Genomic DNA, 24,771 nt, shown 5'->3' with positions numbered 1-24,771 from the left:
GGTTATTTTAATATTCTTGTATATGTTGGGGCCTGTTTTGTGACCAATTACATGGTCAGTTTTGAAGAAGGTACCATGAGGTGCTGAGAGACAGTGTATTCCTTTATTGGAGGGTGAAATGTTCTATAGATATCGGTTAAACCCGTTTTTTTCAAAACTTCTGTTAGTTTCTCTGTGTCTCTATTTTCTGTTCCCATGATCTGTCCATTGATGAGAGTGTGGTGTTGAAATATCCAACTATTATTTTTTGTGGTGTTTTGTGTAATCTTTTAGCTTTAATAAGGTTTTGGAGTAAAAATGTTCAGAATTGAGAGTTCATATTGATAGATTTTTCCTCAGATAAGTATGCAATGTTCTTTCTTATCTTTTATGATAACTTTTAGATACAACACCCTTCATAATAGTCCCAAATATAATAAAATACCTTGGTGTGACATTAACCAAACAAGTGAAAGATATGTATGATAAGAACTTCAAGCTCACCCAAATACATGGGTCAAATTAATAATGGAGTGTCTAAAGCGGTGAACCAAAATAAGCCTTTCTTCCTTCAGGTATCATCACAGGTATTTCTCTTGTCATGGTGAGAAAAGTAACAAATACAATTTCAGTAGATGTGAGCTAATATAACTACTTTGGGATCCTTTTCTCTGTTTCTTTGTAAGAAGATCCTGATTGTTAATGAAGATCCAATTAAAATGTTACCTCTACCAACAATATGCCTCCCCTAAATCCAAGTTGATAGTGTGTATAATAAAATACTTGCCACTTAAAAAAAAGAACTTCAAGCTCTGAAGAAAGAAATTGAAGAATACCTCAGAAGATGGAAAGATCTCCCATGCTCATGGATTGGCAAGATTAGTATAGTAAAAATGGCCATTTTACCAAAAGCGATCTATAGATTCAATGCAATCCCCATCAAAAAACCAACCCAATTCTTCAGAGAGTTAGACTGAACAGTTTGCAGATTCATTTGGAATAACAAAAAAACCCAGGATAGCTAAAACTATCCTCAACAATAAAAGGACTTCTGGGGGAATCACTATCCCTAAACTCAAGCAGTATTACAAAACAATAGCAATAAAAGCTGTATGGTATTGGTACAGAGACAGGTAGATAGACCAGTGGTATAGAAGTGAAGATCCAGAAATGAACCCACAAACCTATGGGCACTTGATTTTTGACAAAAGAGCCAAAACCATCCAATGGAAAAAAGATAGCATTTTCAGCAAATGGTGCTGGTTCAACTGAAGGTAAACTTGTAGAAGAATGCAGATCAATCCATTCTTATCACCCTGTACAAAGCTTAAGTCCAAGTGGATCAAGGACCTCCACATCAAACTAGATACATTCAAACTAATAGAAGAAAAAGTGTGGAAGCTACTCGAACACATGGGCACTGGAGAAAATTTCCTGAACAAAACACCAATGGCTTATGCTCTAAGATCAAGAATCGACAAATGGGATCTCATAAAACTGCAAAGCTTCTGTAATGCAAAATACACTGTCACTAGGACAAAATGGCAATCAACAGATTGGGAGATCTTTACCAATCCTCGATCTGATAGAGAGCTAATATCCAAAGTATACATAGAACTCCTGAAGTTAAATTTCAGAGAATCAAATAACCCTATTAAAAATGGGGTACAGAGCTAAAGAAAGAATTCACAGCTGAGAAATATCAAATGGCTGGGAAGCACCTATGGAAATGTTCAACATCCTTTATCATCAAAGAAATGCAAATCAAAACAATCCTGAGATTCCACCTCACACCAGTCAGAATGTCTAAAATCAAAAACTCAGGCAACAGCAGATGCTGGTGAGGATGTTGATAAAGAGGAACACTCATCCAGTTTTGGTGGAATTGCAAACTGGTACAACCTCTCTGACAATCAGTCTGGAGTTTCCTCAGAATATTGGACATTCCACTACCTGAGGACCCAGTTATACCTATCGTGAACATATACCCAAAAGATGCTCCAACCTACAACAAAGATACATGCTCCACTATGTTCATGACTGCCTTAATTATAGTAGCCAGAATCTGGACAGAACCCAGATTCCCTTCAACAGAGGAATGAATACAGAAAATATAGTACATATACACAACAGAATATTACACAGCTATCAAAAACAATGACTTTATGAAATTCATAGGCAAATGGATGGAAATAGAAAACATCATCCTGAGTGAAATAACCCAATCACAGAAAAACATACATGTTATATATTCATTGATAAGTGGATATTAGCCCAAGTGGGGTTATCAAAATTCAGATGCTTCACTCCTTTAAAAGGGGAACAAAAATATTCATAGGAGGGGATAGAGAGTCAAAGTTTAGAGCAGAAACTGAAAGAACAGCCATTCAGATCCTGCCCCACATGTGGCCCATATATATACAGTCGCCAAAACTAGATAAGATGGATGAAGCTAAGATGTACATGCTGACAGGAACTGGATATAGATCTCCCCTGAGAGACACAGCCAGAACATGTAAAATACAGAGGCGAATGGTGGTAGAAAACCACTGAACTGAGAACAGGACCCACTGTTGAAGGAATTTGAGAAAGGACTGAAATAGCTGAAGGGGCTTGCGACCCCATAAGAAGAACAATGCCAACCAACCAGAGCTTCCAGGAACTAAACCACTACCCAAAGTCTATACATGGACTGACCCTAAGCTCCAACTTCATAGATAGCAGTGAATAGCCTTATTGGGGCACTAGTGGAAGGTGCAGCCCTTGTTCCTGGCAAGGTTAGACCTTCAGTGTAGGGGATTATTGGGGGGGGGGTAGGCAGTAATGGAGAATAGATTGGGAAGGGAGCACCCATTCAGAAGGGGAGGTGAAGGGGCTAGGGGACTGATGGACAGGAAACTGGGAAAGGCAATAACATTTGAAAGGTAAACAAGAAATACACAATTTAATGAAAATGAAAAAAAATTGAACATATGAAAATTTATAAATTACCTATGTAGCAATGGAATAAGTATGAATTATTAATGGACATTAAGAAATAATATTTGGATGAGCATGTCATATTAAATATGGTACTAATTCAGGCAGAGGAAATTATATGCAAATTATGATTGATAAACACATTAAAAGAAGAAAAGAACATAGGAATTTTTATATCAAAGAAAGATTAAAATTTCAACATTATCCAGGTATGATGCCACCAATTTATTGACTCAGAGAAACTGAGCAAATGAGCAGATGTGGTTTTCACAAATGAAATAGAGAAGTTTCTCTCATGCTGTAACACCAGAATATAATTGTTTAAAGAAATAATGTTTGATGGAGTTGAATCCATTTTATAGTTGTATATCTTATGTTTTTAGAATAGAATATGGAATAAATTCAAACCTCTTAACATTTGCTAACATAGAAACTAAATTTATTTTTCAACTATATTTTAATAGACTTATTCTTTCTAGAATGTGTTTTGTCTCTCATATGATGAAATGAGTTCTTTTCTGGTCTCAACAAGATAATGTAACACTTAGGAGCAAATATAAAACCAAGGAGGGCTGCACTGGAAGCTAAGATAGAGAATACTTCCATAGCCACCATGACCTTCCCCTTAGTGCTATGGTAGACAGGAAGAAATGTGACCCAGACACAGAAGAACACCAGCATGCTGAATGACAGAAATTTGGATTCATTGAACGTATCAGGCAGATTTCTAGATAAGAATGCCATGGTGTAACCACCAATTGCCAGGGAGCAGAGGTATCCCAGAACACAGTGGAAGGCAAGAGATGATCCCTTGTTACACAAAAGTAGGATGTGTCCATGTTCAGCATGAAAATCTTGGTCAATGAATGGAGGAGAGGTTGCCATCCATATTGCACAAAGAAGAAGTTGGATCAGAGTACAAATAGGAATTATATAGTTTGGGGCCCTTGATATCATTAACCACCTCACCATTCTCCCTGGAATGGTGGCTTTGAAAGCAATGACCACAGTAATAGCTTTGGCCAATACAGTAGCCAGAGCCACAGTGAATGCAATTCCAAATATGGTCTGCTGGAAAATACAGGTGGCTGCATTTGGTTGACCAATAAAGTTCAAGGAACAGAGTAAACAAAAGGTGATTGTGATGAGCAAAGTGTAACTGAGACCTCGATTATTGGCTTTCACAATGGGAGTCTCTCTGTACCTCACAAAGACCCCAATTACAAAGGCTGTGAGTGCAGATAAGCAGAGAGATATACTAGCCAGAATCATCCCCAAGGGGTCTTCATAGGCCAGAAAGCTCACAGTTTTCTGGAAGCAATGGTTCTTCTCTGGATTTGCATAATGACTCTCTGGACACTTCATACACTGATCCACATCTGGTCAGAAATGTAGGTTATCATGAGATCATGAGTCCAGACTGAATTGATACCTTATTTTTTCTGAGTGATTTTTATGTACAAGGACTGTTACAAATTCAAGGACTGTTAAAAATTCCACCTTACCTTTTTTCTCAGGAAAAAAGTAATAAGCACGCTGTTATGAATAGTTAAATATTTATATACTTTTCCTTCTTTCTCATGTATTTCTTCTAGTATGCATATTCACATATAGTGTGTTTTCATTCAATCATTCTTTCCTACCATCATATTCTTTCTCTTACATAAGTTATCTACATTTCCACTGATAAGTAGATATTAGTCCCAAAGCTTGGGTATATAAGACACAATTCCCAGACCACATGAAGCTCAAGAAAAAGGAAAATCAATCTGTGGATGCTTCAGACATTTTAGAAGGGGGAACAATAAAATATTTACAGAAGGACATAAAGAAACAAAACATGAAGCAGAGACTAAAGGAAAGGCCATCAAGAGACTGCCATACATGGGGATCCATCCCATATACAGACATTAAACCCAGCACTATTGGGGTTGCCAAGGAGTACATGTTGACAGGAGCCTGATATAGCTGTCCCCTGAGAGGCTTTGCCAGAGATGGACAAATACAGAGGCAGTTGCTCACTACCAACCATTGGATGGAGAAGAGGGTCCAAAATGAAAGAGATGGAGAAAGGATTGTACGACCTGAAGGGGTTTATAACCCCATAAGAACAATCATAACAACCAACCAGAGCTCCCTGGGACTAATCACCATTTACTATGTACACATAGACAGACACATGGCTCCAGTTGCATGTGTGGCAGAGGATGGCCTTGTTAAGCACCAATCGGGAGGAGAAGCCTTTGGTCAAGCCAAGGCTGAATCACCCAATATAAGTGAATGTCAGGTCAGGGAGGAAGGAAGGAGTGGATGATTGGGGAGGAGCACACTCATAGAAAAATGGGGAAGAGGGGTAGGATAGGGAGTTTAAGGATTAGAAAGAGGGAAAGGGGATATCATTTGAAATGTAAATAAAAACATCTAATAAAAAAAGAAAAATTAAATTAATCCAACTCTTCAATCAATATTAAGAAATAGAAAAATACTGAGAATTATTTTTCCTTTATTTAATATACCATAATTGTACATATTACCTATTCTTAAAACTAGAGATTGCCCCAAATACAAGGGCAACTACATACATAAAAGAAACCTTATTAAAGCTCAAAACACACATTGCACCTCACACAATAATAGTAGGAGATTTCAACTCCCCACTCTCATCAATGGACAGGTCATGAAAACAGAAATTAAACAGAGATGTAGACAGACTAAGAGAACTCATGAACCAAATGGACTTAACAGATATTTATAGAACATTCTATCATAAAGCAAAAGGATATACATTCTTCTCAGCTCCTCATGGTACTTTCTCCAAAATTGACCATATAATTGGTCAAAAAACGGGCCACAACAGGTACAGAAAGATAGAAATAATCCCATGCGTGCTATCAGACCACCACGGCCTAAAGCTGGTCTTCAATAACAATAGGGGTAGAACGCCCACATATACGTGGAAGTTGAACAATGCTCTACTCAACGATAACCTGGTCAATGAAGAAATAAAGAAAGAAATTAAGGACTTCCTAGAATTTAATGAAAATGAAGGTACAATATACCCAAACTTATGGGACACAATGAAAGCTGTGCTTAGAGGAAAACTCTTAGCTCTGTAGAAAGAAACAGGAGAGAGCATATGTCAGCAGCTGGATGGCACACCTAAAAGCTCTAGAACAAAAAGAAGCAAATACACCCAGGAGGAGTAGAAGACAGGAAATAATCAAACTCAGAGCTGAAATCAACCAAGTAGAAACAAATGGGACCATAGAAAGAATCAACAGAACCAAAACTTGGTTCTTTGAGAATATCAACAAGATAGATAAACCCCTAGCCAGGCTAATGAGAGGACACAGAGAGTGTGTCCAAATTAACAAAATCAGAAATGAAAAGGGAGACATGACTACAGATTCAGAGGAAATTAAAAAAACCATCAGATCTTACTATAAAAGCCTATATTCAACAAAACTTGAAAATTTGCCAGAAATGGCCAATTTCCTAGACAGATACCAGGTACTGAAGTTAAATCAGAAACAGATAAACCAGTTAAACAACCCCATAACTCCTAAGGAAATAGAAGCAGTCATTAAAGGTCTATCAACCAAAAAGAGCCCAGGTCCAGACTGGTTTAGTGCAGAATTCTATCAGATCTTCATAGAAGACGTCATACCAATACTATCCAAACAATTCCACAAAATTAAAACAGATGGAGCACTACCGAATTCCTTCTATGAAGCCACAATTACTCTTATACCTAAACCACACAAAGACCCAACAAAGAAAGAGAACTTCAGACCAATTTCCCTTATGAATATCGACACAAAAATACTCAACAAAATTCTGGCAAACCGAATCCAAGAGCACATCAAAACAATCATCCACCATGATCAAGTAGGCTTCATCTCAGGCATGCAGGGATGGTTTAATATATGGAAAACCATCAACATGATACATTATATAAACAAAGTGAAAGAACAAAACCACATGATCATTTCATTAGATGCTGAGAAAGCATTTGACAAAATTCAACACCCATTCATGATAAAAGTCCTGGAAAGAAGAGGAATTCAAGGCCCATACCTAAACATAGTAAAAGCCATGTACAGCAAACCAGTGGCTAACATTAAACTAAATGGAGAGAAACTTGAAGCAATCCCACTAAAATCAGGGACTAGATAAGGCTGCCCACTCTCTCCCTACTTATTCAATATAGTTCTCGATTCCTAGCCAGAGCAATAAGAAAACAAAAGGAGATCAAGGTGATACAGATTGGAAAAGAAGAAGTCAAAATATCACTATTTGCAGATGATATGATAGTATATTTAAGTGATCCCAAAAGTTTCACCAGAGAACTACTAAAGCTGATAAACAACTTCAGCAAAGAGGCTGGGTATAAAATTAACTCAAATAAATCAGTAGCCTTCCTCTACACAAAAGAGAAACAAGCCAAGAAAGAAATTAGCTAAACAACACCCTTCATAATAGACCCAAATAATATAAAGTACCTCGGTGTGACTGTAACCAAGCAAGTAAAAGATCTGTACAATAAGAACTTCAAGACTCTGAAGAAAGAAATTGCAGAACACCTCAGAAGATGGAAAGATCTCCCATGCTCATGGATTGGCAGGATTAATATAGTAAAAATGGCCATTTTACCAAAAGCGATCTACAGATTCAATGCAATCCCCATCAAAATATCAATCCAATTCTTCAAAGAGTTAGACAGAACAATTTGCAAATTCATCTAGAATAACAAAAAACCCAGGATAGCTAAAACTATCCTCAACAATAAAAGGACTTCTGGGGGAATCATTATCCCTGACCTCAAGCAGTATTACAGAGGAATAGTGATAAAAACTGCATGGTATTGGTACAGAGACAGACAGATAGACGAATGGAACAGAATTGAAGACCCAGAAATGAACCCACACACCTATGGGCACTTGATTTTTGACAAAGGAGCCAAAACCATCCAATGGAAAAAAGATAGCATTTTCAGCAAATGGTGCTGGTTCAACTGGAGGTCAACATGTAGAAGAATGCAGATCGATCCATGCTTATCACCCTGTACAAAGCTTAAGTCCAAGTGGATCAAGGACCTCCACATCAAACCAGATACACTCAAACTAAGAGAAGAAAAACTAGGGCGGCATCTTGAACACATGGGCACTGGAAAAAATTTCCTGAAAAAAACACCAATGGCCTATGCTCTAAGATCAAGAATCGACAAAGGGATCTCATAAAACTGCAAAGCTTCTGTAAGGCAAAGGACACTGTGGTTAGGACAAAATGGCAACCAACAGATTGGGAAAAGATCTTTACCAATCCTACAACAGATAGAAGGCTTATATCCAAAATATACAAAGAACCCAAGAAGTTAGACCACAGGGAGACAAATAACCCTATTAAAAAATGGGGTTCAGAGCTAAACAAAGAATTCACAGCTGAGGAATGCCAAATGGCTGAGAAACACCTAAAGAAATGTTCAACATCTTTAGTCATAAGGGAAATGCAAATCAAAACAACCCTGAGATTTCACCTCACACCAGTGAGAATGGCTAAGATCAAAAACTCAGGTGACAACAAATGCTGGCGAGGATGCGGAGAAAGAGGAACACTCCTCCATTGTTGGTGGGATTGCAGACTGGTACAACCATTCTGGAAATCAGTCTGGAGGTTCCTCAGAAAATTGGACATTGAACTACCTGAGGATCCAGCTATACCACTTTTAGGCATATACCCAAAAGATGCCCCAACATATAAAAGAGAGACGTGCTCCACTATGTTCATAGCAGCCTTATTTATAATAGCCAGAAGCTGGAAAGAACCCAGATGCCCTTCAACAGAGGAATGGATACAGAAACTGTGGTACATCTACACAATGGAATATTACTCAGCTATCAAAAACAATGCCTTTATGAAATTCATAGATAAATGGTTCGAACTGGAAAATATCATCCTGAGTGAGGTAACCCAATCACAGAAAAACACGCATGGTATGCACTCATTGATAAGTGGCTATTAGCCCAAATGCTTGAATTACCCTAGATGCCTAGAAGAAATGAAACTCAAGACAGATAATCAAAATGTGAATGCTTCACTCCTTCTTTAAAAGGGGGAACAAGAATACCCTTGGCAGGGAATAGAGAGGCAAAGATTAAAACAGACACAGAAGGAACACCCATTCAGAGCCTGCCCCACATGTGGCCCATACATATACAGCCACCCAATTAGACAAGATGGATGAAGCAAAGAAGTGCAGGCCGACAGGAGCTGGATGTAGATCTCTCCTGAGAGACACAGCCAGAATACAGCAAATACAGAGGCGAATGCCAGCAGCAAACCACTGAACTGAGAATAGGACCCCCGTTAAAGGAATCAGAGAAAGAACTGGAAGAGCTTGAAGGGGCTCGAGACCCCTTATGCACAACAATGCCAAGCAACTAGAGCTTCCAGGGACTAAGCCACTACCCAAAGACTATACATGGACTGACCCTGGGCTCTAAACTCATAGGTAGCAATGAATATCCTGGTAAGATCACCAGTGGAAGGGGAAGCCCTTGGTCCTGCTAAGACTGAACCCCCAATGAACGTGATTGTTGTGGGGAGGGTGGCAATGGGGGAAGGTGGGGAGGGGAACACCCAGTAAGAAGGGGAGGGGGAGGGATTAGTGGCATCTTTGCCCGGAAACCGGGAAAGGGAATAACATTCGAAATGCAAATAAGAAATACTCAAGTTAATAAAAAAATATGAAAAAAAACTAGAGATTGAATATTCTAAAATACCTCTTAGTCTTGTTATATCTCTACATTATAGATGGCATACACTGTAAATTGTATAAATTCTGTAATCTGAGTTTATAATTGCATATAGTGTTCTATTACATGGAGATAGACAATAGTAATGTAACCTACAGATTTAGGAAATTTAAATATTTAATTACAATAGACAGTAAAGATGCTGGGGAAATCAAATGCAAATTTCCAATTTCTAGCCGTATGAAAATTAGATAGATTTTGATGTAAGTTTCAAGTGCTAGGACTTGAACTTATTAACTATTCAGGCAAATTGTTTAATATTAGCAAGTTAGGGCAGGAAAATTTGTTGTAGTCAAATACTAGATATCCACTTTAGACAATTTAGATGACTTTTTTTAATTTTAGGATCTTTACATTAGCATATAAATCTTCACAGATGTTATAGATACTGAACATGTACATGTGATGCATCTTTCATATCTTTGGCTATTTCTGACTCTTAAGTATCTCCCTGTGTTTATTGTGGGTTTAAATCTTTGCTGTCAGTCAAGTGAAACTGAAAATTACTAAAGTTACCTCAGGTAGGATGATACTTTCCAAAAGACCCAATCAGCAGCTGAAAGAGTCAGATGCCAATATGTGTACCCCACCAAAGAACAGAAGCTGCTGACCTCTCTGTTGAATTAGGGAAAAGCTGGAAGAAGATGAGGAGGAGGACAATACTGTAGGAGGACCAGCAGTGTCAGTTATCTGGACCCCCGAGATCTCTCAGACAATCACCAACCCGGCAGCATATATCAGCTGAGATGTGGCCCCTGAAACATATACAGCAGAGGACACCCGGGTCTGGGTTCAGTCAAAGAAGATGAACCTAATTCTCAAGGGACTGGGGGTCCAAGGAAGTTTAGAGGTCTGTGATGGTATGGGGTGGAGACATATTTGTGGAGACACAAGCAGGGGCAAGGAGGAGATGTGGCATATGGAACAGTTGGAGGGTGGAGCAGGAGGATAATAAAATCTGGAGGGTAAAAGTAAATAATAATATTTAAAATATACTAAACTTTACAAATCTGTGACAAGGCAGGAAGTTTTGAGGATGGGAATATAGAAAATATGACATTGAAGCTGATTATATAACCATATACACTACCTCTGTTACAGTCTACCTACAGAGATTTAAAAAATACAACAGAAACAAAACAAAACAAAACAAAACAAACAAAAAAAAACAGAAGAAATGTATGTTGGGTACCTAGAATTTCTGAGCAGTCTCATTAAAGCAATACATAAAATTACATCCAAAAGTATATCTTGCAGCTCCGAGTATTTTTTAATATGTTTTAAAATTATATGATTTTAGGCCATAAACAAAGTCTATCATAAAAAATCTGGTAGTCATCGTTTTAATCCAAGAAGAAAGCTAGTCAATATCCTTGAAATGCGTTCATGGACATCATGCTTTCCTTAGCTCCTCTCTTCTTTATATCTTTATTTGTGTACTCTGCCAGCTTATGTCTAGCATACGCTCATGTCAGTAGTTTCATAGAAATGACAGTTAAATAACACAAAATCTAAGAAACTGCGAACAAAAAGTGTGACTATATTTCAAAAGTTGATTTTGTGACTTTCATAAAAGCACTAGTAATAGTTTTTCATCTATTTTATGACTGACCTTAAATTAAATAGCAAATTTCATTTACTACACATACTACTCCCTTAATTGCAGCCAAAATTACATGTAGGAAGGTAACAGTGGTTCTTTCAAAAGTTATCTCCTTGAGGGGACCAAATTTATTGAATTGAACTGAAATCTATTAAAAATCTGTGTATGGTGAAATGATAAATTTCTATAAAGGAAAATTAGAAGATAGTAGGACTGACAGCTGTCACCCTAGTCACCCAAACCTTTTTATAAAGTTTATCAGTTCAGATTCCGTGTATTTTCATAATACATAATGTATTATCATGTTAAAATTGACAATAAATCTTCATTAATTCTCATTTAAAAGACTTTATCTGTTCATTAAAAATATTTTTACTACTATTTATAATGTAATTATGGTAGGAAAAATAAAACTTACTATAAATTTTATGATTCCATGTCAATACAATAACACTAATTTAAAATATATGTGTGGTTGAGATTCAATAATGGGAGTATTAAATAAATGATAGAAAATATGTTTTCACTTTGATGATGATAAAAATGTGATTCTCTGTGTCTCTCATGTTCTCTGTCTGTCTCCCTATCTTGCTATATCTGTTTATCTCACTCTCTTTCTCTCTCTATCTATATAAATATGAATATATATATGTATAAAATAAAATAAGATATATACATATATTACCTATGTACATATACAAACACATATTGTACATGTATGTACATATACCTCTATAATTTTAATTCATGTGCTAGATATTCATTCCTAAACAATAAAAAGAATTGGCCTAATTGCAGAGATTTTTCATGATGACAATCTCCTCATCAATTTATTCAGTAATATGGTAAGTGGATCATTATTTACAAGAATTATATGAAAAGTTCTGGGCAATAGTTCATCTATCATACACACTAAGTTCTTAATGAGAACAAAAGCACACTACCAGACCTTAATAAAATGTTACTCTCACATTTCAAATAGTGATACAAATTAATCTATAATATTTAAAAATAAAATCTGTAGCATCTACATTCAGCAACAGGAAACAGAAAAGGATATCTAACTAATAATAATGAAAATGTGTATATAAAAGCTATAACTATCAATTGACTCTTGATTAAACTCAGCTAGATATTTTCTAGGTAAAATTTTCAAAAATATTTAAAGGGTTGTGTTGTTATCTGTGTTAGTTATTGTTCTATTCCTCTGTGAACAGAAAATAGCTTATAAAACTATTTAACAGGGGTGTTTCCTTATAGATTTGCACTGTTAGTCCATTTCTGCCATATCAATAAGCATGACAGTATCCATGCAGGGATGACACTTGAGCACTGGATGAATTAAATTCTTTTATTCTGATTTAAAATCAGAAATCAGAAAAAAAAAGAATCCAGATTTCATATACACTTTTAAAATTTCAAACTTGCCTCTCATAACATAGCTCCCCCCAAAAGATCTCAAACTCTAATCCTCTCCAAAATTCTCAGTAACAAAATAAAATGTTTCTTAAATTTTATCCAAGAGAAAGCACGAAGCCCTGTAATATGCAGATAACTAGAATTAATTATTGTTTTCTAGACGTATTAGACATTTGGACTTATGAATTGATAGCCCACGGGAAAATGAATTAGAAAGTTGCAGACTTAAATCAGACCAAACTCCCACATAGAGAGTGTAGGTAGGAATAAAACATAAAAACACACTCCTGGAAAATAAGATATTGGCAATTGTTAGCTCTTTGGAAGAGAGTCAATTTTTATCAGGTATCTCATGGTTGGTTGACTACTTTCAATTGAGATCTACAACAATAAAAGTAGATGAGTATCACAGAAAATTTTAGAAAGTTTAATTGCAAAATATTGAATAGCTAGAAAAGAAGGACTAGATCTGAGAGGATTGAGGGGGCTGCAATGGTCTATATATGCTTGGCTCAGGGAGTGGCACTATTAAGAGGTATGGCTTTATTGGACTAGGTGTGGTACTATACTCATGGGCATTAAGACACTCACCCTAGATGCCTGGAAGGCAGTCTTGTCATTTTTGCTCTCAGAACAAGATGTAGATCTCTCAGCTTGCCTATGCCATGCCTTCCTGGATCTTGCCTTGATATTAATGGACTGAACGTTTGAAATTTTAACCTGGCCACAATTAAATGTTGACGTTTTAAGAGCTGCTGTGGTCATGGTGTGTATTCATAGCAGTAAAACTCTAAGAAGAGGTTGGTACTGGTGTATTGCTATGACAGACCTGAACATGTTTTTTAGAAGAATTTGGATTTTGTGGCTTTGGATTTGGACAGCGGAGGAATCCTTTAAGTGGGGTTAAGGGATCTCCTAGTAGGAATATCAAAGTTTTTGTTGCTGAGAGTGATTTGAAATCTGCAGACCTAGTCCAAGATGTTTCAATGGAGAAGAATTTTAGTTGTGACTTAGAGATGATTTTGTGGTATTTTGGTGAAAAAATTTGTATAATTTTTGCTATATTCCAAGGAGACAGCCTGAGGTTATGGTGAAGTGATTTAGATTGCTTTGAAAAAGGAAGTATCAAAAAAACATGGTATAAATTCTGTTGTGTGCTTACTAAAGTTCACTTTTATGAAAAGGTTTTTAATGAAAAGATGCAAAATGAAAGAGGAAAAATAAAAAATATGTGGCTCAAGAATTAAAGGGGCACCAGGAAGTAGATTGGAACTGAATTCTATGTTTCAGGAAATAAGCCAATTAAGAGAGTAGGATTTTGGGGGAAGATCTCACCCAGGTAAATTTAGGCAGGCATAGTGGTTCAAACTATCAAAGTCAGGAGAGAGAGGTAAGCAGATCTCTGAGTTCAAGTCCAGCCTGGTCAAGAGCAATTTCCAAGAAGAGAAAAGCTTAAGAGCAGCCTTGGGGGAAACATCTTTAAACCTAATACTTAGAAATAGGACTGCAGATCTCTGCGTTCAAGGTAAATCTATGGAGGAAGTTTGAGGATAGCCAAGCATAGACTGTGAAGGAGTAGAAAAACAGAAGGCTGGTGGTGATATGATAGAGTAAAGGGGACAAAGTTTAAGTCCCAGGAAACAGCAGAACTCAGCAGCCTTGTATCTCTGACTTTAGAGTCAAGGGACTACTGGAAAAATTTATGCTGGTTACCTGGAACATTGAAATTATCAGTTATTAAGAAGGGCCCAACATCACTGTGGTGAAATCTTGGAAGTATTTTCTTAGAGAATAAGAATGCTAGCGATAGCCAAGGTAGCACCTACAGCTAGAGGTGCACTTGGTAATGCGTAAGAATTGCCCTGGTGATCCTGGCTTTTCAGGTATGTAGGGGTCATGGAGAGCAGCTGAGGTGTGGCACCATGAGAGGCCATTGAAGACCATTGGTGAAGATGAGACCTCAGCTGCAGTTGAAGACCCAAGGTTAAAAGGTCAGGCAAAGAAGCTGAGGCAAGACACCATGAAGAGAACCTCTGAGAGACTATTGGTGAAGCCTACTTGCAGCAGAAAATGCTATATTTGAGATGTCATTACCATGGCATGATCACTGAGAATACCAGGAGCAGTGGTGGAGTGGAGAAAACCAGATCCTAGAGGTTAGAGGATCCAAAGGGCAGAGTTAGAGAAGTGATATAAGTCCTTTGGAGGAGACCAGAAGATCATGTATGGATCCAAGACATTTGATTAAGAAGCTGTGAAGTTGAAGTTGACTTGGAGACTCTAAGGTATTAAAGAAGTCAGAGCTGTGGGATACTTGCCAAGGAAAGTTGCTAACAGTGTGTGGTCCCAGCCCAGAGGATAAAAGTTTGTATATTCAAGAAAGATGAAAAAGGAGTTTTCAGCTAGTTTGCTGTCTTTCTTTGGGGATTGCAGTTCAGAGATTAGATGAAACTTAGATAGGTCTTTGAACTTTGGAGTTTTAACATTGTTGAGACTGCTATAGACTATGGGAACTATGGAAGACAGACAAGATACTTTTATTATTATGTTTAGCTGGGTATGTCCCTGTAGAGTAGACTTAAGTTTGAACATGAATAGGGAGCCATGGAGTGGAGTGTGATGATTTGTATGTGCTTGGCCCAAGGAGTGGCACTATTAAGAGGTATGACCTTGTTGGTGTAGGTGTGTCAAGTGGACATGGGCTTTAAGATCCTGCTGTCTGGAAGGCAGTCTTCTGTTTGCCTTCAGAACAAGATGTAGAATTCTCAGACCTCCAACACCATTCTTGCCTAGATGCTGCCATGCTCTCACCTTGATAATGGACTGAACCTCTTAATCTGTAAGCTAGCCACAATTAAATATCATTCTTTTAATAGTAGATGTGGTCATGGTACCTGTTCACTGGATAAAACCCTTTAGTTAAGAAGGAGTGAATATGATCAAAACACATTGTACAAAATTATTGAACAACTAAAAATTGAGAGAAAATATATTTTGAAAAATGAGTTTGAGATAATCACTAATATAAAGATGTGAATCTGAGTGTTAAAAGTTATTTAAATATAACTGGAAAACCTATATTAATACTTTGTCATTACGTGCTAAATGGTACCATCAAATAAAACATACTGTGAACTACACTGAAAATATTTATTTTTTTTCTCCCAGGATCAATTTGGCAATGAACTAAAAATATAAATCACGTATGATATTTAATGGCTATGGTGGGCCATTTCAAAGAGATCCTGAAGAATTATGACATTTAAATTCCTAAACAAAGTGAAAATATTTATTTTTGATTTGAATTTAGACAATTTCATTGGCTAGATCATTATGGAGTTCTGTGAAGAAATGAGAAAGATTTCAGTAAATCCTGCATTTACCTGTCTCATTAGAAATCTCATTGTCTGCACAGGGAGTGCAATTGTAACAGCAGATGGCCTTGCCCTCCAGGGTTACTTTTCTGAATCCAGGCATACAACTCTTACTACATACAGCCTGAGGGATCTAAGAAAAATTAAAGAAATGTTATCTAAATCTTAGTGTTTTATCAAAAGTCATCACAAATAGAATTTTTGAATGTTATACAATCATTTCCCAAGTATTCTTGTAAATACAGAGGATTTTTAGAAAGATTATACCCTGGAGAAACAAATGTGCTTAAAGATTTATCAGATAATTATTACCGGAGTGTTGGAGAATTTGTACCCGTAATGAGGAATGGGCAAGTTTGAGAAACGTAGGTGATAGGGAATATAATATAAAAGACAAATCCTGAGTGATACAATCTTTGTACTTTCTGACTAATGCATTGATCACACTTACTTCCATCATGACTGAGGATCTGCTCTGTCAATTTGATAGGATCTAGATTCGATATAGAAACAGATATGTGTATTTCTAGGAAAAATATATAGATAAATTTATAAGTTGAAAAGGGACACTTAAATTTTGATGATGTCTCAGAATGAATGTATAGAAGGTAGAAGAAAGCACCATTATTCATGCATTTCTGAATTCAGAGTATATATATATATATATATATATATATATATATATATATATATACATCTTCATAATTTGGATATTATATATTTCCAAATATAATGCACACACCCTGAAATTGTTTATGTATAGATTTGTAGGAGATATGCAAGCCAGAAGATTCTCCACATGCACCCGATATAGGTCTCCTTATACTAGAGGTTGAAAAAAGCTAGCCCAATTGTTCATGGGATAGACATTCTTTAAGCAAGATTGTCAATGGACCTATTGAAAATATATGAACAGTTAAGGGATGCTAACAGGGATCTTATATGGTATTTTGAATACCATAGGGGCTAAAGTGTTTGAGTGTTTATTTCCATATTTGTGGCACCATTTGGAACGTAAATTAAACTTTTGAAGATACAGACTTGCTGGAGAAAATTTTTTCAATGTGGTTGGAATCGAAACATTTTAATTTTCTCCTCAGTTCTAGGTTTCTCATTCTTCTTACTGTAAATATGGATGTATAGAAACATTATCATTCTGGTTCTTGAGAGTGTCTTCATGACTAACCCTTGGTGTGATGCTTCTATCTATAACAGGATTTTATATTTTTGGATCATAACTAAAAATAAACCATTTTTCCATGAATCACCTTTGGAAATGTTGTTTGATCCTACAATAAAAAGTAAATTTTATATTGTTTCATGTTATTAATCTGGAATGAAAATATTTCTGAAACACATTGACCCAAGGCACATTTGAGAGCTGGAAATATCCTCTTCCAATGTGTTCCTAATATTTGACAGGTAGAGACTAAATAATATTCATATGAATGAATACTGTGGGTCTTATTTAACACTAAATATTACCACTAATCTGAAACAAAGAATGAAAACATACAATACTCTAGTACAACCATTGTGGTATTTTGTATTGGTAATCAAAGAGTAATGGACCTTAAGTCAGAAAACAAGTATCATATCTTGAGAAATTAAAATTTTATTAACACAAGCTTAAAGTATTGATTTAATACATGACTCACCTCTGAAAATCTTTCTGCCCATTGTATCATAGGTTCAGATAAGGACAACTGTTGGCCCTCAGGAGCATTTCCTGAAAAGGATCCTATTTTCACTTTACGACCAAGACCCTTTGGTAAATTCCAAAGGTTAAAAATGTCATATTCTGCATTTAATTTCTTTCTCCCACCTAAACTCATATTGTCTCTCTTATCAATGTCCTTTAGGAAAATGTTTAGCTAAAAGAGATTCATAAATTTATATTAAACTGTATCTAGGAGACTGAAATGAACATATAGCTTTGAATGTGTCTTATTTATCTTAAAGTATGATGTAAATGTCAAATTAATGAAGCGTCTAATAATGTTAAATGAATGAATGACTGATTTGTGGGATACCATACTAGCCAGACCCATTTGCTTCCAGATTATCTACAAAGATCAACTATCTAAAATGAAGTTGCTGACTTCTAAAAGGGAATTGTTTAGGTGTGCAATCATTCTAATTGATTCACTTACCTATCTACTCATTTATTGCTGTTATAAAAATTTACAGAAAAATTATTGATTTTTAATTGCAACTTTTAGCATGAGAATATTGTATATCTAGATATTGATGACATGACAATCCTAATACCATAATCCTCCTGTACTCTTTTATCCCATTTATCACAAACACACACTGGAAACTGTCTTGACCTTGAAATGAGTTTCGAAATACAAAAATTCCCAAGATTATGGACAATATGAATATAATTTTATAATACCCAACTTTCTGTAATTGCAAATCTCACATATAAAGGTGCTGATGACACAATATAGTAGAGTGGCTATTACCTGCCAGGGGAAGAAGGTCATCACTTCCCCATTTTCCTGTGGTTGTATTTCTACTTGTTGAAGAGTCATCTGATGGAGACTGTGAGCCACAGCATACACAGCATTGTAGATAGTGTTGCTTTCTTCACTGATTGCCATGTCCAATATATGACTAGGTAATACATCCAGAGACGCGTTGGATTGACAGTTAGCCAGTAGTTGACAGTCAATATCAGAAAATGAGCACTTGAAGAACAAATGCCATAACTTAGGAAGGTAAATATCTTCTGGATATTTGTAAGGATTAACTGTTTGAATAAACTTAGTAAGTTCAAAACTCTCTTTAAAATGGTGTGTAAAAATAAGGCTACCATGAAATGAGTCAAGCATGAAATAATCAGCATAATCAGTAATATGAGGTTCAATGTTCATGACCCAGACTTTCCACGTCAACAGTCTTTGCCCAATATTTCGCATTATACCTGTGATGGAATCAATGTCACTATAAATAATTATGACATTTGTCTCATCCATATTTTCCCAGAATTTGTTAAAATACTTAGTCCATGTGAATGGGATTATTTTCACAAAAGCTATGCAGACTCCTTTTTTCTCCATATTTTCTCTGAACTCTGATAAAATTTTGTTTCCTTTGTGGTCATCTGGAAGGATGATACCAACCCAGGACCACCTAAAATGAACCATCAAAGATACAATGCCTTGTGAAAGAGATGTATACTTAGGGGTCATCTGATACAGAGAAGAATATTGACCACGATCACTCAAAATGGGATCATAAGGTCCAAAAGAAAGCTGAACCAAGTAAGAAGAAGAATATTAACATTGAGCAAAATTACATTCCTGAAGCAACAAATGACAACAGGGAAAAAAGTTAGTTTTATCTCAATTTTAAAGAAAAATTACATTTACATAATTTACAGAAATTTCTACCCAGCCTCTCAGTTTCAAGGGCCTGATTTTAAGAGAAATCTTGATTCACATTAAAGTGTTTTGGAACTTCCTTTGATGTTGAAAAAATTTTAAAACTCTTCTTGTATTTTTAAAAACACCTATAATATGAACAAAGAGACCTTACTCCCAGGTCCACACTCCAAATTCTCTTACCTGTGGAAATTTAAAGAGTTGAAGTAATGTTCCAATTTGGGCAGATGCTGTCCATGATGTCCCTGTAAGTGCAGCAGTAAAAACTCTTTTGTTACAATTGTAATTTGGTAAAATCTTTTTCTGTCCTTGACCTGTGATCCAAATACAAGCATTCATAAGGGTTTCTTTCTCAGTGAATCTGATATTGTAGAAATCAAATCCAAGAGATATATTAGGTAAAAGATTGGGGTTCCCATTTATCTCCTCAATGGCCAATACCAAAGCCAGAATATACTGGTAGTTCTTAAAATTATACCTGTATAAATGACAAAATAACACCAAATACAAAAGGAATGCAACATGGGACACATATCAAATATTGTAAATTTTATACTACATCTTTGTTTCCATAAATTATGCAGTTTAACTTTTTCACCATGTATACGTGGAACTAGACTGTGTAAATATGTTAATATTTGGCAAGATCATTAAATATTATTACACAATGACTATATTTCCTCAAAACATACTTTATTTATAATCTATTAGATTATACTACAAATATCAGTCTACCTATTATGAATCACTTTCTCACAAAATTACAGATCTCCTAATATGTTAATCTTGACCTTCTGAGATGTCTAATTATGATAATTCATCATACATTATTAAACTAATCAGATTTTAGAAACAATATGTTTATTAAATAATATTACAAATGAAATACATTTCTTATAGGTAATAGTTACCATAACTCTGATATTATTTTTCTAACTACGGCATTCTGAAATTGCTAGTGGATAATAAATGAGCTTAGAACTTACTCCATATAATTACTGGATTATAAGCATTAACTCACATTCTTTTTTAAAATATTACTTCAGGAGCGGCAGTCCCAATCTCGTGCTCCCTGCCTCCAGCTCACAGCTCCCAAAACCCGCCCAGACAGGTGGGCACTCCTGAGTGCAGAGCAGAAGAGACCACCAACACTGCCCACCCCTGCCCACATCCCTGGCCCAAGAGGAAACTGTATACGGCCTCTGGGTTCCCGTAGATAAGGGCACAGGAGCAGCAGGTCCGCTGCGTCTGAGACACCGCCAGAACCTGAAGGGACCGACCAGATAAACAGTTCTCTGCACAAAATCCCATTGGAGGGAGAGCTAAACCTTCAGAGAGGCAGACATGCCTGGGAAACCAGAAGAGACTACACTTTACCCACATCTCTGACCCCAGAGGAAAACGCCAAATGCCATCTGGGACTCTGGTGCAAAGGGGCTCCTGGAAAGGGCAGCACAGGTCCTTCTGGTGGCCTTGCAGAGAGCTCACAAGCAACAGCCCACGAGCAAACTTGAGCCTCAGAACCACAGGTAAGACCAACTTTTTTGCTCCAAGCGACCTGCCTGGTGAACTCAGGGTACAGGACCAGAGGAACAGCTGAAGACCTGTAGATAGGAAAAACTACATGCCTGAAAGCAGAACACTCTGTTCCCATAACTGGCTGAAAGAAAACAGGAAAACAGGTCTACAGCACTCCTGACACACAGGCTTATAGGACGGTCTAGCCACTGTCAGAAATAGCAGAACAAAGTAACACTAGAGATAATCTGATGGTGAGAGGCAAGCTCAGGAACCCAAGCAACAGAAATCAAGACCACATGGCATCATCGGAGCCCAATTCTCCCACCAAAGCAAACACGGAATATCCAAACACAACAGAAAAGCAAGATCTAGATGCAAAATCATATTTGATCATGATGCTGGAGGACTTCAAGAAAGACATGAAGAACTCCCTTAGAGAAATGCAGGAAAACATAAATAAACAAGTAGAAGCCTACAGAGAGGAATCACAAAAATCCCTGAAAGAATTCCAGGAAAACACAATCAAACAGTTGAAGGAATTAAAAATGGAAATAGAAGCAATCAAGAAAGAACACATGGAAACAACCCTCGATATAGAAAACCAAAGGAAGAGACAAGGAGCCGTACATATAAACATCACAAACAATACAAGAGATAGAAGAGAGAATATCAGGAGCAGAAGATTCCATAGAAATCATTGACTCAACTGTCAAAGATAATGTAAAACGGAAAAAGCTACTGGTCCAAAACATACAGGAAATCCAGGACTCAATGAGAAGATCAAACCTAAGGATAATAGGTATAGAAGAGAGTGAAGACTCCCAGCTCAAAGGACCAGTAAATATCTTCAACAAAGTCATAGAAGAAAACTTCTCTAACCTAAAGAAAGAGATACCCATAAGCATACAAGAAGCCTACAGAACTCCAAATACATTGGACCAGAAAAGAAACATCTCCCGTCAAATAATAGTCAAAACACCAAATGAACAAAATAAAGAAAGAATATTAAAAGCAGTAAGGGAAAAAGGTCAAGTAACATATAAAGGCAGACCTATCAGAATCACACCAGACTTTTCACCAGAGACTATGAAAGCCAGAAGATCATGGATAGATGTCATACACACCCTTAGAGAACACAAATGCCAGCCGAGGTTACTGTATCCTGCAAAACTCTAAATTAACATAGATAGAGAAACCAAGATATTCCATGACGAAACCAAATTTACACAATATCTTTTTACAAATCCAGCACTACAAAAGATAATAAATGGTAAAGCCCAACATAAGGAGGCAAGCTACACCCTAGAAAAAGCAAGAAACTAATCGTCTTGGCAAAAAAAACAAAGAGAAGAAAAGCACACAAACATAACCTCACAACCAAATATGAATATAAAGGGAAGCAATAATCACTATTCCTTAATATCTCTCAACATCAATGGTCTCAACTCCCCAATAAAAAGACATAGATTAACAAACTGGATATGCAATGAGGAACCTGCATTCTGCTGCCTACAGGAAACACACCTCAGAGACAAAGACAGACACTACCTCAGAGTGAAAGGCTGGAAAACAACTTTCCAAGCAAATGGTCAGAAGAAGCAAGCTGGAGTAGCCATTCTAATATCAAATAAAATCAATTTTCAATTAAAAGTCATCAAAAAAGATAAGGAAGGACACTTCATATTCATCAAAGGAAAAATGCACCAAGATGAACTCTCAATCCTAAATATCTATGCCCCAAATACAAGGGCACCTACATACATAAAAGAAACCTTACTAAAGCTCGAAACACACATTGCACCTCACACAATAATAGTAGGGGATTTCAACACCCCACTCTCATCAATGGACAGATCATGGAAACGGAAATTAAACAGAGACATAGACAGACTAAGAGAAATCATGAGCCAAATGGACTTAACAGATATTTATAGAACATTCTATCCTAACGCAAAAGGATATATATTCATCTCAGCTCCTCATGGGACTTTCTCCAAAACTGACCATATAATTGGTCAAAAAACGGGCCTCCACAGGTACAGAAGGATAGAAATAATCCCATACGTGCTATCAGACCACCACGGCCTAAAACTGGTCTTCAATAACAATAAGGGAAGAACATATACCTGGAAGTTGAACAATGCTCTACTCAACGATAACCTGATCAAGGAAGAAATAAAGAAAGAAATTAAAGACTTCTTAGAATTTAATGAAAATGAAGGTACAACATACCAAAACTTATGGGACACAATGAAAGCTGTGCTAAGAGGAAAACTCATAGCTCTGGGTGCCTGTAGAAAAAAACAGGAGGGAGCATATGTCAGGAGCTTGACAGAACACCTAAAAGCTCTAGAACAAAAAGAAGCAAATACACCCAGGAGGAGTAGAAGACAGGAAATAATCAAACTCAGAGCTGAAATCAACCAACTAGAAACAAAAAGGACCATAGAAAGAATCAACAGAACAAAAGTTGGTTCTTTGAGAAAATCAGCAAGATAGATAAACCCTTAGCCAGACTTACGAGAGGACACAGAGAGTGTGTCCAAATTAACAAAATCAGAAAGGAAAAGAAAGACATAACTACAGATTCAGAGGAAATTCAAAAAATCATCAGATCTTACTATAAAAGCCTATATTCAACAAAACTTGAAATTCTGCAGGAAATGGACAATTTCCTAGACAGATACCAAGTACGGAAGTTAAATCAGGAACAGATAATTCAGTTAAACAACACCATAACTCCTAAGGAAATAGAAGCAGTCATTAAAGGTCTCCCAACCAAAAAGAGCCCAGGTCCAGACGGGTTTAGTGCAGAATTCTATCAGACCTTCATAGATGACCTCATACCAATATTATCCAAACTATTCCACAAAATTGAAACAGATGGAGCCCTACCGAATTCCTTCTATGAAGCCAAAATCACTCTTATACCTAAACGACACAAAGACCCAACAAAGAAAGAGAACTTCAAACCAATTTCCCTTTTGAATATCGATGCAAAAATACTCAATGAAATTCTGGCAAACCGAATCAAAGAGCACATCAAAACAATCATCCACCATGATCAAGTAGGCTTCATCCCAGGCATGCAGGGATGGTTTAATATACGGAAAACCATCAACGTGATCCATTATATAAAGAAACTGAAAGAACAAAACCACATGATCATTTCATTAGATGCTGAGAAAGCATTTGACAAAATTCAACGCCCCTTCATGATAAAAGTCCTGGAAAGAATAGAAATTCAAGGCCCATACCTAAACATAGTAAAAAGTCATATACAGCAAACCAGTTGCTAACATTAAACCAAATGGAGAGAAACTTGAAGCAATCCCACTAAAATCAGGGAATAGACAAGGCTGCCCACTCTCTCCCTACTTGTTCAATATAGTTCTTGAATTTCTAGCCAGAGCAGTCAGACAACAAAAGGAGGTCAAGGGATACAGATTGGAAAAGAAGAAGTCAAAATATCACTATTTGCAGATGATATGATAGTATATTTAAGTGATCCCAAAAGTTCCACCAGAGAAATACTAAAGCTGATAAACAACTTCAGCAAAGTGGCTGTGTATAAAATTAATTCAAATAGATCAGTAGCCTTCCTCTACACAAAAGAGAAACAAGCCAAGAAAGAAATTAGGGAAACAACACCCTTCATAATAGACCCAAATAATATAAAATACCTCGGT

The 24,771-nt window shown here is 36.5% G+C and overlaps 1 protein-coding gene across 1 annotated transcript in view; it reads right to left on the bottom strand.

Annotated features, from left to right (window-relative positions):
• Nucleotides 1-3,408: 3,408 nt before the first annotated feature.
• The window catches only part of Vom2r7 (vomeronasal 2 receptor, 7), a 28,868-nt gene continuing 7,505 nt past the window's right edge, over nt 3,409-24,771 (bottom strand). Inside the window, 5 exon segments of the mRNA NM_001099463.1 lie at nt 3,409-4,337; nt 16,179-16,302; nt 17,828-18,043; nt 18,641-19,432; nt 19,745-20,039. Coding sequence (NP_001092933.1) covers nt 3,409-4,337; nt 16,179-16,302; nt 17,828-18,043; nt 18,641-19,432; nt 19,745-20,039 — 2,356 coding nt within the window.

The sequence above is a fragment of the Rattus norvegicus genome, chromosome 1, assembly GCF_021556685.1.
Source record: "Rattus norvegicus strain SHRSP/BbbUtx chromosome 1, alternate assembly SHRSP_T2T, whole genome shotgun sequence".
Lineage (NCBI taxonomy): Eukaryota > Metazoa > Chordata > Mammalia > Rodentia > Muridae > Rattus > Rattus norvegicus.
Note: the sequence above shows the minus strand (reverse complement) of the source record. Positions and strands in the feature narration are given on the sequence as shown.